The sequence below is a fragment of the Marmota marmota genome, unplaced genomic scaffold, assembly GCF_001458135.2.
Source record: "Marmota marmota marmota unplaced genomic scaffold, marMar, whole genome shotgun sequence".
Taxonomy (NCBI): domain Eukaryota; kingdom Metazoa; phylum Chordata; class Mammalia; order Rodentia; family Sciuridae; genus Marmota; species Marmota marmota.
Window position 1 is genome coordinate 10,236,773 of NW_026000153.1, and position 12,710 is coordinate 10,249,482.

Here is a 12,710-nt window from a genome sequence, read left to right on the forward strand (position 1 = left end):
CACGTAATGTGTGCATCCTAAAATCCCCCTAATCTTTATCTTTTTTTAATTTTTTTGCTTTTTTTTGTTTTTTTTTTTTTTTAATTTGTCCTTTTTAGTCACACATGACATGTATTTTAACCCGAATCTTCATCTTAAATTGTTTAAAAATAGACAGATACCACAGAGTCACTTAGTCCAGGGATGGCATTTCTGACTCAGGGTAAGACAAAGACATGCATTCCTGGATGGAGAAATCTCAGCCCATTGGCTTAGCTCCTGCAGCCTTCAGCTGATAACAGAATGCTGTGCTCTGTCGTGCAGGACGGAGAGATGTGGTCCTCTGTGAACTGCACCATCTGTGCTTGTGTGAAAGGCAAGACCGAGTGCCGCAAGAAGCAGTGCATTCCCATCAGCAGCTGCCCGCAGGTATGTTTGGAATTCAGGTTGGCTTTCTCTTTACCTTAGTGTCTTGGGAATTGCCCCGTGTGTGGCACGATCTCATGCCATCTTCTGAACACAGACTCTGATCTCCCAAAGTGTTCACATTCCCCAACAGTGAGATGCTTCTTATAAAGCCTCCTTTTTTACAGTTTCCACTCACAATTTAGCCTTGCATGAAAATGCCACTTGTCTGGCTCTTACCTGGGCTCTCCTACTTCTTAGTGTCGTCTCCCAGTTCTTTATGGAAACAACTTCTACTCTGGTTGAATTTGTTCCCTTGTTTTCTTTTGCTGGGTTTTCTGTTTAACATCATAACCATCTTTGCCTTTTCTTTCCTTCTCTCTCTTCTCAAATCACAGCTTTCTGCTCATAGCCAAAGGAATATGTGTTTTTTTTTTAAATTTATTAATCATTCCCCAAAGGGCTTCTCCTGTCTAGCAGCAGCCCAGGCCCCTTTGCTGAGGTTTTCTCTCTCTAACCCTAACCCCCATCCTAGCCCCAGATGGAATAGCATCCTTATGGAAATATCTCTTTTCAAAAACCCATAGTCCAGTGTGTTGAATAAAGCAACCATTATCTTCTAAAGCATGAGCTTCATTAAATTCACCTCAGCTACTTAAAACCTTTCAAGGTTTTATGCATTTGGGAAAATGTCAAACCTATTCAATACCTTCCAGGGAATGAAAAAAAAAAAAAACATATCCATATATTCAGGCCATGTCCTCTCTTCTCTGTTATAGACAACTTTTAATTTTATTCACATCTGTTATTATTATAAACAAAAAGTTGCTGTTTTTACTTGAGTGCCAAATGAGGCACAAAAAAACAACAGCTGTTGCCATTGCACAACTGAATGAAGGAGGGAGAGAAAAAGGAAAAAAAAAACCTAATTAGTCTTGCTTTAAAAAGCCTTAGACATAAAATTGAAAACCTCCCATAAAAGAAAAAAAAAAAAGGAGAGAGAGAAAGAGAGATACAATAAGTAGACTTGAACATGGTCTGCTTATAAATATTCATTAGGAAAAATGGGATCACATCATTTATGCCAGTCCTTGGGGAACCCTCATTGCTAATGAACTCTTGCAGCACATGTTAGTAATAATGGGCTTCCTTATTGTACAAGACAAAAACAGTATGCGGTGCCAAGCTGGTGGCTCAAGTAACTCGCCTCAGCAGGCCGCGGTGGAGTTTCCAGCTTCACTTGAGTTCTGCCACTTGTGTCAGGGTTGATGGTTTTCATTGTCCTCTTGCAGCAGGGAGGTCAGTGCTCTTTATGTCACCAATGTCTCCTTAGCGTTCCTTCTTTGTGGGCCACATTCAGGGTTGGGCACATTCAGTCCTCCAAGTGAAGCCCTTTCTCCAGCCCCACCCCCTCCATGTCGTCATGTGTGCTCCTGACCAGGCTCCCACCCCAGGGACCACCTTTCTGCTCCTGGGCATCTTTCCAGCGGGTCCTCTGGTTCACAATTTCCCTTCTCAGAAGCCAGCCCGAGGTCTTCAGAAGACAGCTTAGCTCTACCATGGAGATCCTTTTAAAAACCTACTTCTCCTCTATGTCGCCTGGGGAAATTAAAAAAAAAAAAAAAAAAAAAGAAAGCTTCTGTATTGCCTGCTCCATCCTTCTTGGCTGCCACACATGTCTTTTTCCAGTATTACGTGCATCTTGTTGAAGAAGGATTTTATGGTTGAATTCCTTGTCTGCTCTTGCTGGCAACTCCGCAAGGGCACTAATAATATGTATTGAGACCTATTCTGTAGTCACAGGAATAGTCTCATTTAACTCCTAAGACCACTCCTCTGAGGTGGCAACTAGACCCTTCTCAAAGATGAGGCTACAGTGTGTCCAGTTTCACAGCTCATTCCATATAATCCAGGCTTTCTGATTTCGTAGCTTTACTTGACTTATTTTCCACTGATTTAATGACATGACCACTGCTACTTGCATTTTCTGAAGAAGGGAGGTGGCAGGTCCTGCCAAGATGCAGCTGTTGAGAGTCAAGTCACATTTGGTTAGGAACTTGACTTTAAACAGCTCTTCTCCATTGGGATCCAGCACCTGACTCCATCTTGGGGACACCATTCTGTGAGCCTGGGCTGACCTCATTTGGCTTTGTCTTCAACTGCTTTTGGTCATGAAAAATTAAAGGAGAACTCCATGCCAAATGGTGATAGATAACAAAACTTTAGATAGTGAGAATTTGTTGTGATGCCTCCAAATGAGGGGATGGTAGAATGGGGCTGAATTTTAATTTTCATTCAAAGTAATCATAGCCTTTAATGTACCATTTTAGTTAATGTAAAAAACAAAAATGAGTGAGACCTAGTTCTGGTTCTTTAATAAAATTTAATTAATTTTTTTAAAAAAATCAATGTAATTGTTTATTTTTGAAACACCTGAAGCTGATTTCATAGCTTTACTTGACTTACCTGAAGCTACTCTTGATGCAAATGGCCAGTAGTGAATGAGTAGTGTATGAGCTTTGTGTGCTGCACCTTGGGCAGCCTTTGTGTGGCCTCCATTTCCTTGCTTCCCTGTGAACAGGGGATAAAGTCATTTGCATTTGGAGTGGTGTCGTGAAATTTAAATTAAATAAAGTATGAGAAATGGATAGCACCCTGTCCAGTATATAGCAGATAATTGATAAATGTTCAATTTTCATAAATATTGAGAACTACAGAGGGTAAATATCTGCAATGGAGAGAATATGACCTTTAGGGTTACCAAAATTAGGCTTAGTTTTGTATTCTACCACTGTGTTTCATAACATCAATTTTTTTCTTCTATGAAAAGAGAAACAGCTCACAACATTCTTGTACATCTTAATAATGATGATTATAAAAATCTCTAATATTCATCAAACACTGTGTTACAGGTATTATCTCCTTAAATCCTTATAACTAACTTGATGTTAGGTAACATAAATAAAATATCTAGTATGGTGTTGGTTATATCGCAAATTCTCTCTAAATGTCAATCACTTCTGCATTTCTTTTTCTCTGTGATTAACTACTGAGTCTGAGATAAGGCAATGCCATTCTCTGATATATTTCCTCCTTTAAATGTCATGCATTTAAAAAATGAAAAGACAGGCAATGGAGAATATTGCACATATTTCCAGAAAGATAATGGAAAATTACTCAGTATTTCAGAACTCTCAGCTTCATTGACTTTGCATAACAATGACTTAAGTTGGAAAGAAGAAATCTGACTGAATTTGATCGGTGGCCCACCGGTATCCATAGGACCAATGAGTTGTAAGCTTGGATTAGTTATTGTTTGGGCTCCTCTACTAAGTGAAGACAGAAGGCCATGGATGGTCTGATGGATTGACAGACAATTCCCATTTTGATGTATATGTACTTGGTCCCCAGAGGAGTTAATTTGGATATCAGTGTAAATGTTGAGCCCAGACTGTCTCCATCTTCCCTCCATGTGAGAAAAATCGCGCCAGTGAGTCCTTCAGGTCTCATATTTCTTGGAGGATAAAAACAGGAAGGCTTCCTGAATGACTTTGCCGGGTCTTAAAATTTGATACTTGAAACTTCATTTTCACCAGCATCATCACCATCTGGGTATCGAGTTCAAATACAGCTTGGACTGATTTCTTTGGTTTATCTGGTATTAGATTTAAAAAAGAGATTTGTCCTCAGCAGACCCTGTTTCTTAGCACTGACCTTTTGTTTGTTTTTTTCCTGATTAGGGTAAAATTCTCAACAGAAAAGGATGCTGTCCTATTTGCACTGAAAGTAAGTTCATCTCTTTGAAAATATGCTATTAATATTTGTTTGACGTTTTATGATACAACAAGAAAAATAGTGGTGTGAGTTTTCTGCACATTTTAATTCTGTAGGTATAGGATGGGATTATCCTCTCTCCCTACAGACACTTTAAATCAATTGTAATACTCTCACAGAAGCACAATTGAGACAAATGTGGATATTTCCATCAGAATTTGTTGCTATGAGAAATCAAGAAGATAAATGATCTGATGAGGTTTTTTAAAAACACCAGATAACTTAATGCACATTTTAACTGCTAATAGCATTTGCAGTCACAGCAGCTAAGATAATGATATCCAGTAAAACCAAACATACATAATCTAGGAAGGATTTTCCTTCTCTCAGTATAAAACCAAACAGCTGCACTTGCTCTTCCCTCACCCCTACCCCCACCTCTTCACCATTTCACCTGGCTGCACACACAGTTGCTGTTGGCAAAGAGATCACAAGAGGTCATCAGGCTGACAATGGGTTTGCAGTTGTTATATTTAACTGAGTTCTTGAAGGTTCTATCTAAACACGGCCTATTCTGAAAGCTGCTGGAGACAGCACTACTGATCACAGGGACAGAGCATAGCAACAGGTGTCATGTTGGCCCCACATGTAGATATATGCCTACATCTATTAGCAAATTGCCATTTTAGTCCTCCTCAAATTCATGTGATTTTGCGATAGCTTTTGGAAGTATTTCATTGAAAGAGGGGGATTAGTAATGCCTTGTCAAATTAGTTTTGATATATGATAAGCAAGATTAACAAAGCCAGAAAATCTATTAGAAAGTATTTAATGAGCCAGTTAGCTTAGAGAAGTGAACTTTTATGGCAGTTGAAACCAGTTTTCACATGGGAACGGGTTTATTTCTTCCATTTATCTAAATATCAATGTTTACATTGCTAAGAGTAAATTTTTTTTGATTGGCTAGTGCCTTTGGACAATAGATAGGCATAGTCTTTATATATATATATATATATATATATATATAAAATTGTCATTTATTATATATCTACTAAGTATATTACTATTTTTAGAAATAGCTATAAAACAATTATGCGCTGGATAAAAGTGCTGGTTGAATTAACATAAAATAAATTATAGATTTAATAAAAGAGCCTCCCTTTGAAGATAATGAAGTACATAAAATAACTCAAAGGAGGCCAATGAAATATGACTTTTAGAGTTCAGAAATTAATGCAGGAAGAATAATTCACTATGATTAACACATCAGTTGATTTAAAAGCATGTGTATAAACTATTAGATTTAATCACCGCCCCCCCCCCCCAAAAAAAAAAAAAAAACTGCTTACACATGGCTCACAGGCTGCCTTTAGCTTAATTCTTTCTGGATGAGCAGTCTTAAGCCTATGTTGATGAAGATTTCCTCTGTATTCAGGCCCAAAGTTGGGTTTGCATTTCCCTATAAAGTGTCTCCTAATTGAAGCAGAAAGATCTCATCAGGACTCCTATATTTTCTAATTCACCCTTTCAATGTGCCTGAGCACATTCATATTCTACTTGCCATTATGTGGCTGCTAGGCAAGATCACTGCTTATGAGCTTCGCAAGAACACATGGTGACCTCGTATGGAAATAGCCCAAATCTTAAAATTTCCTGACCTTCTGTTGCAAGGATCACTGACTATTGAGATAGTTAAGAGCAAAGCTAAGTTTCATTATTATTCTCTCCATTATGAGCTGGCCTTTCCATATCTAGAAGACTGGTGACTTAGAAAAAAAGAAAAGAAGAAGAATAGAAACATGGGCCTGGTCAAATAGAACTGAGTCTGTGACCTGTTCTATTACATCGTGTGTGGCATGACACATGTAAATGAGCCCATACCTTCCATCACTAAGAGAGGCAACTGGCAAGGGAGAAAGCCACCCAGCTGGAGGGGCACTGGGAGGCCACCGGCTGCACCTGCATCTAGCAGGCCAGAGCTGGAAGAGCCCAGGCATGCAGTTCTCTGTCCAAATCTAAATTATATCATCAGATGGCTATTTCTCAATTTCCTTTGGTGTTCTTTCCATCTGTTTACTCTCACTCGCTCTCCAGCACTTCTTCCATCATTGCTGTAAAACACATTCTATTTGGCGAGGCTCATTTGTGCAGATTCAGTTAAGAGATGGGATGGCTTCCAGTTTTTTAAGCAATGCCCAACTTTTCCTAACATATTCAGGTAGACTTAGTCTGCTGTCCTTTATATATGGGTTAAAGACCTCCTACTTTGAAATTCCTCTATCATTATACTTAGGATCCAGAACAAACCTGAGGACTAATTTTTTTCCTCCTCTGTCAATTATGAAATCTCTTCTGAGATATGGATTTCTACAATAGAGAAATTGAGGCTGAAACTATAAATTAAGGCCAATGTTTTCTATAACCAGGATAAAGATTTATATTTTATTAAGACACAAATTCTCTCTTGCAAGGGCATGTACACACGCGCGCGCGCGCGCACACACACACACACACACACACACACACACACACACACACACTTCTCCAGGATTTCAACCTCAGTCTTATTGGCAGTTTGGATAGATAATTCTTTTGAACAGTCACATTTCTGAACTCTACCAACTACATGCTAGTAGTAACCACCTTCCCCAAGTTTATGACAATTCAAACTGTGTTCTTGGGACAAAATTGCCCTGGTTGAGAACCGCAGACACTCCCAAACAGTGGAAAGGGGGTGGGTGAATGAAAAATGAATCCCCCTGAGGTTAGTGGCAATGATTTACTCTCTATGTTTGTCAATTAGATACAGCAGGAGAGTAAAGTACCCTTTTTCTGATGTAAAAATTGAAAGACCAGCCAGGTGCAGTGGCTCATACCTCTAATCTCAGTGAGTTGGGAGGTTGAAGAAGGAGGATCACAAGTTCCAAGCCAACCTAGGCAACTTAGCAAGGCCTTAAGCAACTTAATGAGACCCTGTCTTAGAAACTAAAAAAAATAAAATTAAATTAAAAATTAAAAATTTTAAAAAGGGGCTGGGGATATGGCTCAGTGGTTAAGTGCCCCTGATTTCAATCCCCAGTACCCAAACCCAAACCAAACCAAAACATTACCAAAAAAGAAAGAACAAAAACCTCTGAGTTATTCGTATGTTTTTGTATTTTAATTCCCTAGCCCTATGATACATAATTAAAACTTGATTGATTAAAAGTGGCTGTCTTTGCTTTCATGGCTAGGAAGTTAGAAACAAATGTGTGGCCCACGAAATTACATGCAGTTTTTGAATAATAAGCTTACTTCTGACTTCATCATATTTATCCACTTTTAAGTGTTTTGAATTATTAGTAAATATGCCTCTGCATTTCTTTAATCCTTTTTTTTTGAGAGGAGGCAATAATCTATACATACACACAAAACTGAAATAGATTGGTTACAGAGCTCAAATACTCTTAACATTTATTTTGATCATCTTTAGTGGTTAAATGAAGGCTCCATCATTTCTAATAGAGATGGCATTGCACTGTGTTTCTAAACTCCCACAGAATTTATTTCTGCCTGGGTTCTTCTTAGTCTTGGGAGTGTTTGGAGGCCCTGTCAGATCTCTGAAAGGAGTAGCAAAGAGGAAACTTGAATTAAATGGGAAACACATTTCAATAGGCCCCTCTCTGCAGTAGTCAGTGATGATGGTAATTTGCAATTCTGTGGGTAGGGCCCAATAAGGGAGGCACAAAACTGTGGTAGTCCCCATAATAGGACAGTCTTTTTAGGGTTGTTCTGGAGGGTCAATGAGGATTTTCTCAACATTGGGGGAAAAAAAATCCTCTTAAAATCAGACCTGAAGAAAGTATGAAAAGCATTGCTGTCTTTTAATAACTTGGGGCCTACTCTCTTTCTCCCTTTCCAACAGAAAAGAATTAAATTTGGTTTGGATGATTTATTTAAAATAAAATATGTGAAGTGAGCTAAACAAACTTTATAAAGCTTTCGGCAAGTACAGTCTCTGCCAAGGTATGAGGCTATCGCCTGAAGCGACTTGGCTTTGCCTTGACTGAGTGTCACGTGACCATGAATTAGGTGCCAGGAGGGCCACTTTTGATGTGTGAGTGTAGCTTTTGGTTTATGGAAATGTTCATTTATTGTGTGTTAGCAAATACTTGGTGGAATCTTGACCTAACCACCCCACAGAGACCTGAATCTGATAAGTTCTTTGTTGGCAGAATGTGGGTTTTCAGACTTGGAAATAACACTTCGTGTCAAAGTTTTCACTGATAAGAGAGTTTTGTGTGTGTGTGTGTGTGTGTGTGTGTGTGTGTGTGTGTGTGTGAGAGAGAGAGAGAGAGAGAGAGAGGTATTTTGATTATATGAGAGAATTTAATCTCTTAATCATTTATAAGACCAGGGGCAACCAAAGGCAGCCCAGAAGTGGATGGCCACCCCAGGTCTCTCAGATTGCTCCAGCTGTACTTAGAGCTACCTAAAACCAAAGTTCACAGATTACATAACACTGAAGCTGGTAGGGTATGCTGAGCCCAGATGTGCATTTAATTGAAATAACCTCAACTGCACGTCCCACAAGTAACAGGAAATATCAAATTTCAGCAACTCAGGGTGCAAGGAGTCTCACAGTTGCCAGGTGACTTTTTAAACCCTCCAAGGGTTAGTTTCCAGCTGTGTGCAACTTGGTGCATCTGTGTGAGCTCACTGGCAAGGACCCCATGCCTGCTGCCTGCACCCATGGCAGTGGTGGAACTGGCCCCAGCTAGTTTTGGCAGGTCTTACTTAAGCCCCTGGGATGCCTGCAGGTATCCTCAATTAAATAGGGTAGATGTAGGAGGGGGAATAGAACAACAATTTCATTTATTCCCCTGGAAAAAAAGCATAATTAAACAATGACCTTGGGGCCTATTTTATGAGAAATCTCCACTGACAAGAGGTTCTGCAAATTAGTGATTCTGTGTTTGAGCAAGGTTTCTGGCCTCAGAGTCTGTAAGCAACTCCAGGTCCCTTAACCCCGAGAGTCTGTCCTTAACTCAGGAAAGCAAGGAAATTTGAAACCAGAGCTCAAGATGCTTGTAGAATAAGAATTTGTGGTGTTGACTTTAGCCCTGCCAAGGAGGTGTTAAGCTAAGTGGCCACTGAAGTTTCTGCTTGTGCATCTGGAGTTGGGGTTTGATACTTCTCCTGAGGCCAGTGGCAGACAGAGGTGGCAAATGAAACCCGACCGTGCCACACGCAGCGACCAGGAGATCCCGCACTGGGTGAAACAACACTGGGGAGTATAAGGAAATCAGTTTGTTTTCTGTGTTACATGGTGCTGTACTGCTCTAAAGGATACTTTCCCTTCAGATTTTCTTGCTGTAAATGGGGGCAGAGTTGATGGAGGAGACTCATAACTTCAGTGAATCATCTTTTACCCACCACCTAGTGTCACTTTCTTCAGGGTGTACTAGATAATACCATTTACAGAGTTTTAGCACCTTGTAAAATTATAGGTAGTTTACTGGTACTAGAAGGAGTTAGTACTGGGTAAATACCCAATATGTTAGTATTCTGTTAGAGTGTTACCATTTCAGTGCAGTGAACAAAAACCCCAACAAGAACAATTTAGAGAAGGAAAAGTTTATTTTGAGTTCACAGTTTCAGAGGTTTAGTCTGTGGTGGACCAACTCTGTGGCTTTGGGCCTGAGGTGAAACAGAACATCATGGCAGAAGGATGTGGTAGTGAAAACCTGCCCTGCTCATGGCAGCCAGGAAGCAGAGAGAGCAGATGAGAAGGGGTTCAGAAGAGGAACCCTTCTAGGGCACATCCCCAGTGATCCACCTCCTCAGCCACATCACCCTCCGCCCCCAGCTTTGTTACCTTTTATTTAGTCCATTCAAACTAGGATAAACTAATTAAGTTTGCAGCTATCATAATCCAATCATTCCACCTCCAAATATTCCAGCATTAACATAGGAGCATTTGGGGGACACCTCATATCCAGACCATACAGTTAACAATGACTATCATCATCATCATCATCATCATTGTCTTCATCATCACAATAACAATGACAGCAATAATTGCAGCAGGGGTAGCCGCACCAGTAGTTAGTATGTATTTAGCATCTGCTACATATCTAAACATTGTGTTGGTTTTTCCATTTGATCTCATTTGAATCTCATAGCCATCTCATAGCTGTGCAATCTCAACTTTAACAAATGAAGGATAGGAAAGTCAGAGAAATTAAAAGCATGAGTTCAGCTAACTCCTTCTTCTTTGAGATGCCAAAACTCAGACTTCTCAGTGTTCTATTCTGTGTTCTCTCTTAACTGTATTTTTACTCATTTGGGAGATTTGCTTCAAAATATACATTGGATTTTTCCAATTTCCTTCTTTATATTCAGGAGTGGAGACTTCTCTTTGAAAGCTGTTGTATTTGCTTACCTTTAAAAACATCTGCATTCATGAAGTCACTTCAGTCTCTGGGGTTACAAATCGTATGTTCTCCCCTATGCTGAGAGTATGGAGACATGACTCATTGGCTGCACTATTTCTCTTTGCTATGAAATTCATATTTATGCATGCTTTCCTTCTTTCTCCTACCACTGTCCCTTTCTCTGTTAGTACCCTCTGCCCTCAATCACGGTTCCCCTCCTCTGCTCTACCCTTCAGATCTCACTTTAGTACACAGATCTCTTCCTTAATTACGTCTTGTGTAAATAAACAGCTCCACCTTCACAGTCCCTCTTCCATAGTTATTTTCTCATTCTGGGTTTCAAATTTATCCAAACTTAGAGGTCCTTAACATTTATCTCTTCTTCATAAGATGCTAATATGGTAGATCTCAACTTCTAATCTTTTGGAGGAACATGTTCTTCTAGAAAAGTACTGCATTTGAATTTTATTACAGTTGCTACCTTTGAGTCACCAAAGTCTGAGTTGGAAATTTGGATGGAGGGGTTAATGGCTGTTTCCAACCCCTATTTATTGACTGAATTCTGGCATCCACATGATCCCAGCTGCACAGGTTTTGAGCCTTAATGTTATTTCTCATACTTCTGGCATTTCTTTCCCATGTTGGTAATCAGTCATCAAGTCTAGCTGATTGTCTCTTTCTGTTGTTTTCCTAATAAATAATTTCTTTCTCATTCCCACGACAGCCAGACCCTCATCCTATTGCTGGCAACTCACCCCATCTACTCTCCTTCAGCTCTTTTCGCATCCCACTGTCAGAACCCAAACTTGGCTTTCACAAGAGCCTCCTCCATCTTCCTTTTCTGTTGCAGTTTCCCAACGTTTGTTTTATAAAACACTAGAGCTGAGGGATAGTTTTGAGTAATATTTTCAAAACAAGGTCCTATGATTAAATACATTAGGGAAATGCTGGGTCAAGTAAACTTAAATATGGTTCCTTGCTGCAGAATCCTCAGGGCCCTTTCCATGCCAGTGGGCATGGTGAACTTTTAGGAGGGTTATGGAGTAGAAAGTGCCTCCCAAACTAATTTGAGCTGCAGAGCTTTTAAAATTTATACTTATTTTGGCAGTGCAACAGGCAGGATTGATGTTTCATAGGAAACATGTTAAGAAATGGTGGTTCTTGGGAATATATTTAAACTTCTCAGGCTGGCCATAAATCTCAGGCCAACTTATTTAGACAGCATGAGTACCTGACATCTACTAAAGGTCTACAAGTCCCAATTCTGGTCAGACTGGTCTCCTCTTCCTCTTGTACAAACTCTCTTCCTTTCTATGTCTGTGATTTATATTCTTCTTTTGGTTTAGAAGGCTACCTTCATTTTAGCTCCTAATTGATACTTCATATATCTTTATAGACTAGTTCAACTCACATTACATCTTCAATGTGTCTATTATAGTCTTATTCACCCTTACCTTACCCAGCCATAGATATCTATTTGCTGGATTTGCATAACACTTAAAATGTATTTTTCATAATAAAACTAATAATGGGCTTCTACCTGCAAGGTGATTGTCCTTGAATACATGTTATCCATGAACAAAATGAGGTATGCAGGGAGTCGGTACATGATTTAACAGTCAGTACATGGCAAGACCAGGATTCAAACAAAAAACTATCTTTAAAACAATAAACTCAATGTTGGCAATGCTCAAAGGGGGATTTAATTCTGTAAGCCAGTTTAATGTAGAGATGTGAAATCCAACTCTAGCTCAGGTACACAGCTTTCTTAATTGATAAATACAAAGTTCTGGTGCAAAGAGAAAGAAATTTTAAGCTAAGCATGGTGGCACATACCTGCAATCCCCAGTAACTCAGGAGGCTGAGGCTGAAGGATCACAATTTTGAAGCTAGCCGGTCTCAAAATAAAAAGTGAAAAGGGGACTGGGGACGTAGTTCAGTGATAAAGCTCCCCAGGGTTCTATCCCCAGTACTGGGGATAAAGGAGAATTTAAGGTCAGAACTTGGATGATGAGGGTGAAAAAATACATCTTCCATAACAAGTTTATATTAATACTTGCTGAGATTTTAGCATTCTAGAAGGTGCTCTTGGAGCTCATGGATAAAAGGCTGAAACTGGCCCTGACCTTAGGGTTT

General features: G+C 39.5%; 1 protein-coding gene across 5 annotated transcripts in view; it reads left to right on the plus strand.

Moving 5' to 3' along the window:
- The window catches only part of Bmper (BMP binding endothelial regulator), a 245,404-nt gene that overhangs the window by 151,901 nt on the left and 80,793 nt on the right, over positions 1-12,710 (plus strand). For all 5 annotated transcript variants that reach the window (XM_048786454.1, XM_048786453.1, XM_015490216.2 and 2 more), the window contains exons 10-11: positions 304-408; positions 4,125-4,170. In XM_048786454.1, the coding sequence (XP_048642411.1) occupies positions 304-408; positions 4,125-4,170 (151 nt within the window). The remainder of the gene's footprint in view (positions 1-303; positions 409-4,124; positions 4,171-12,710) is intronic.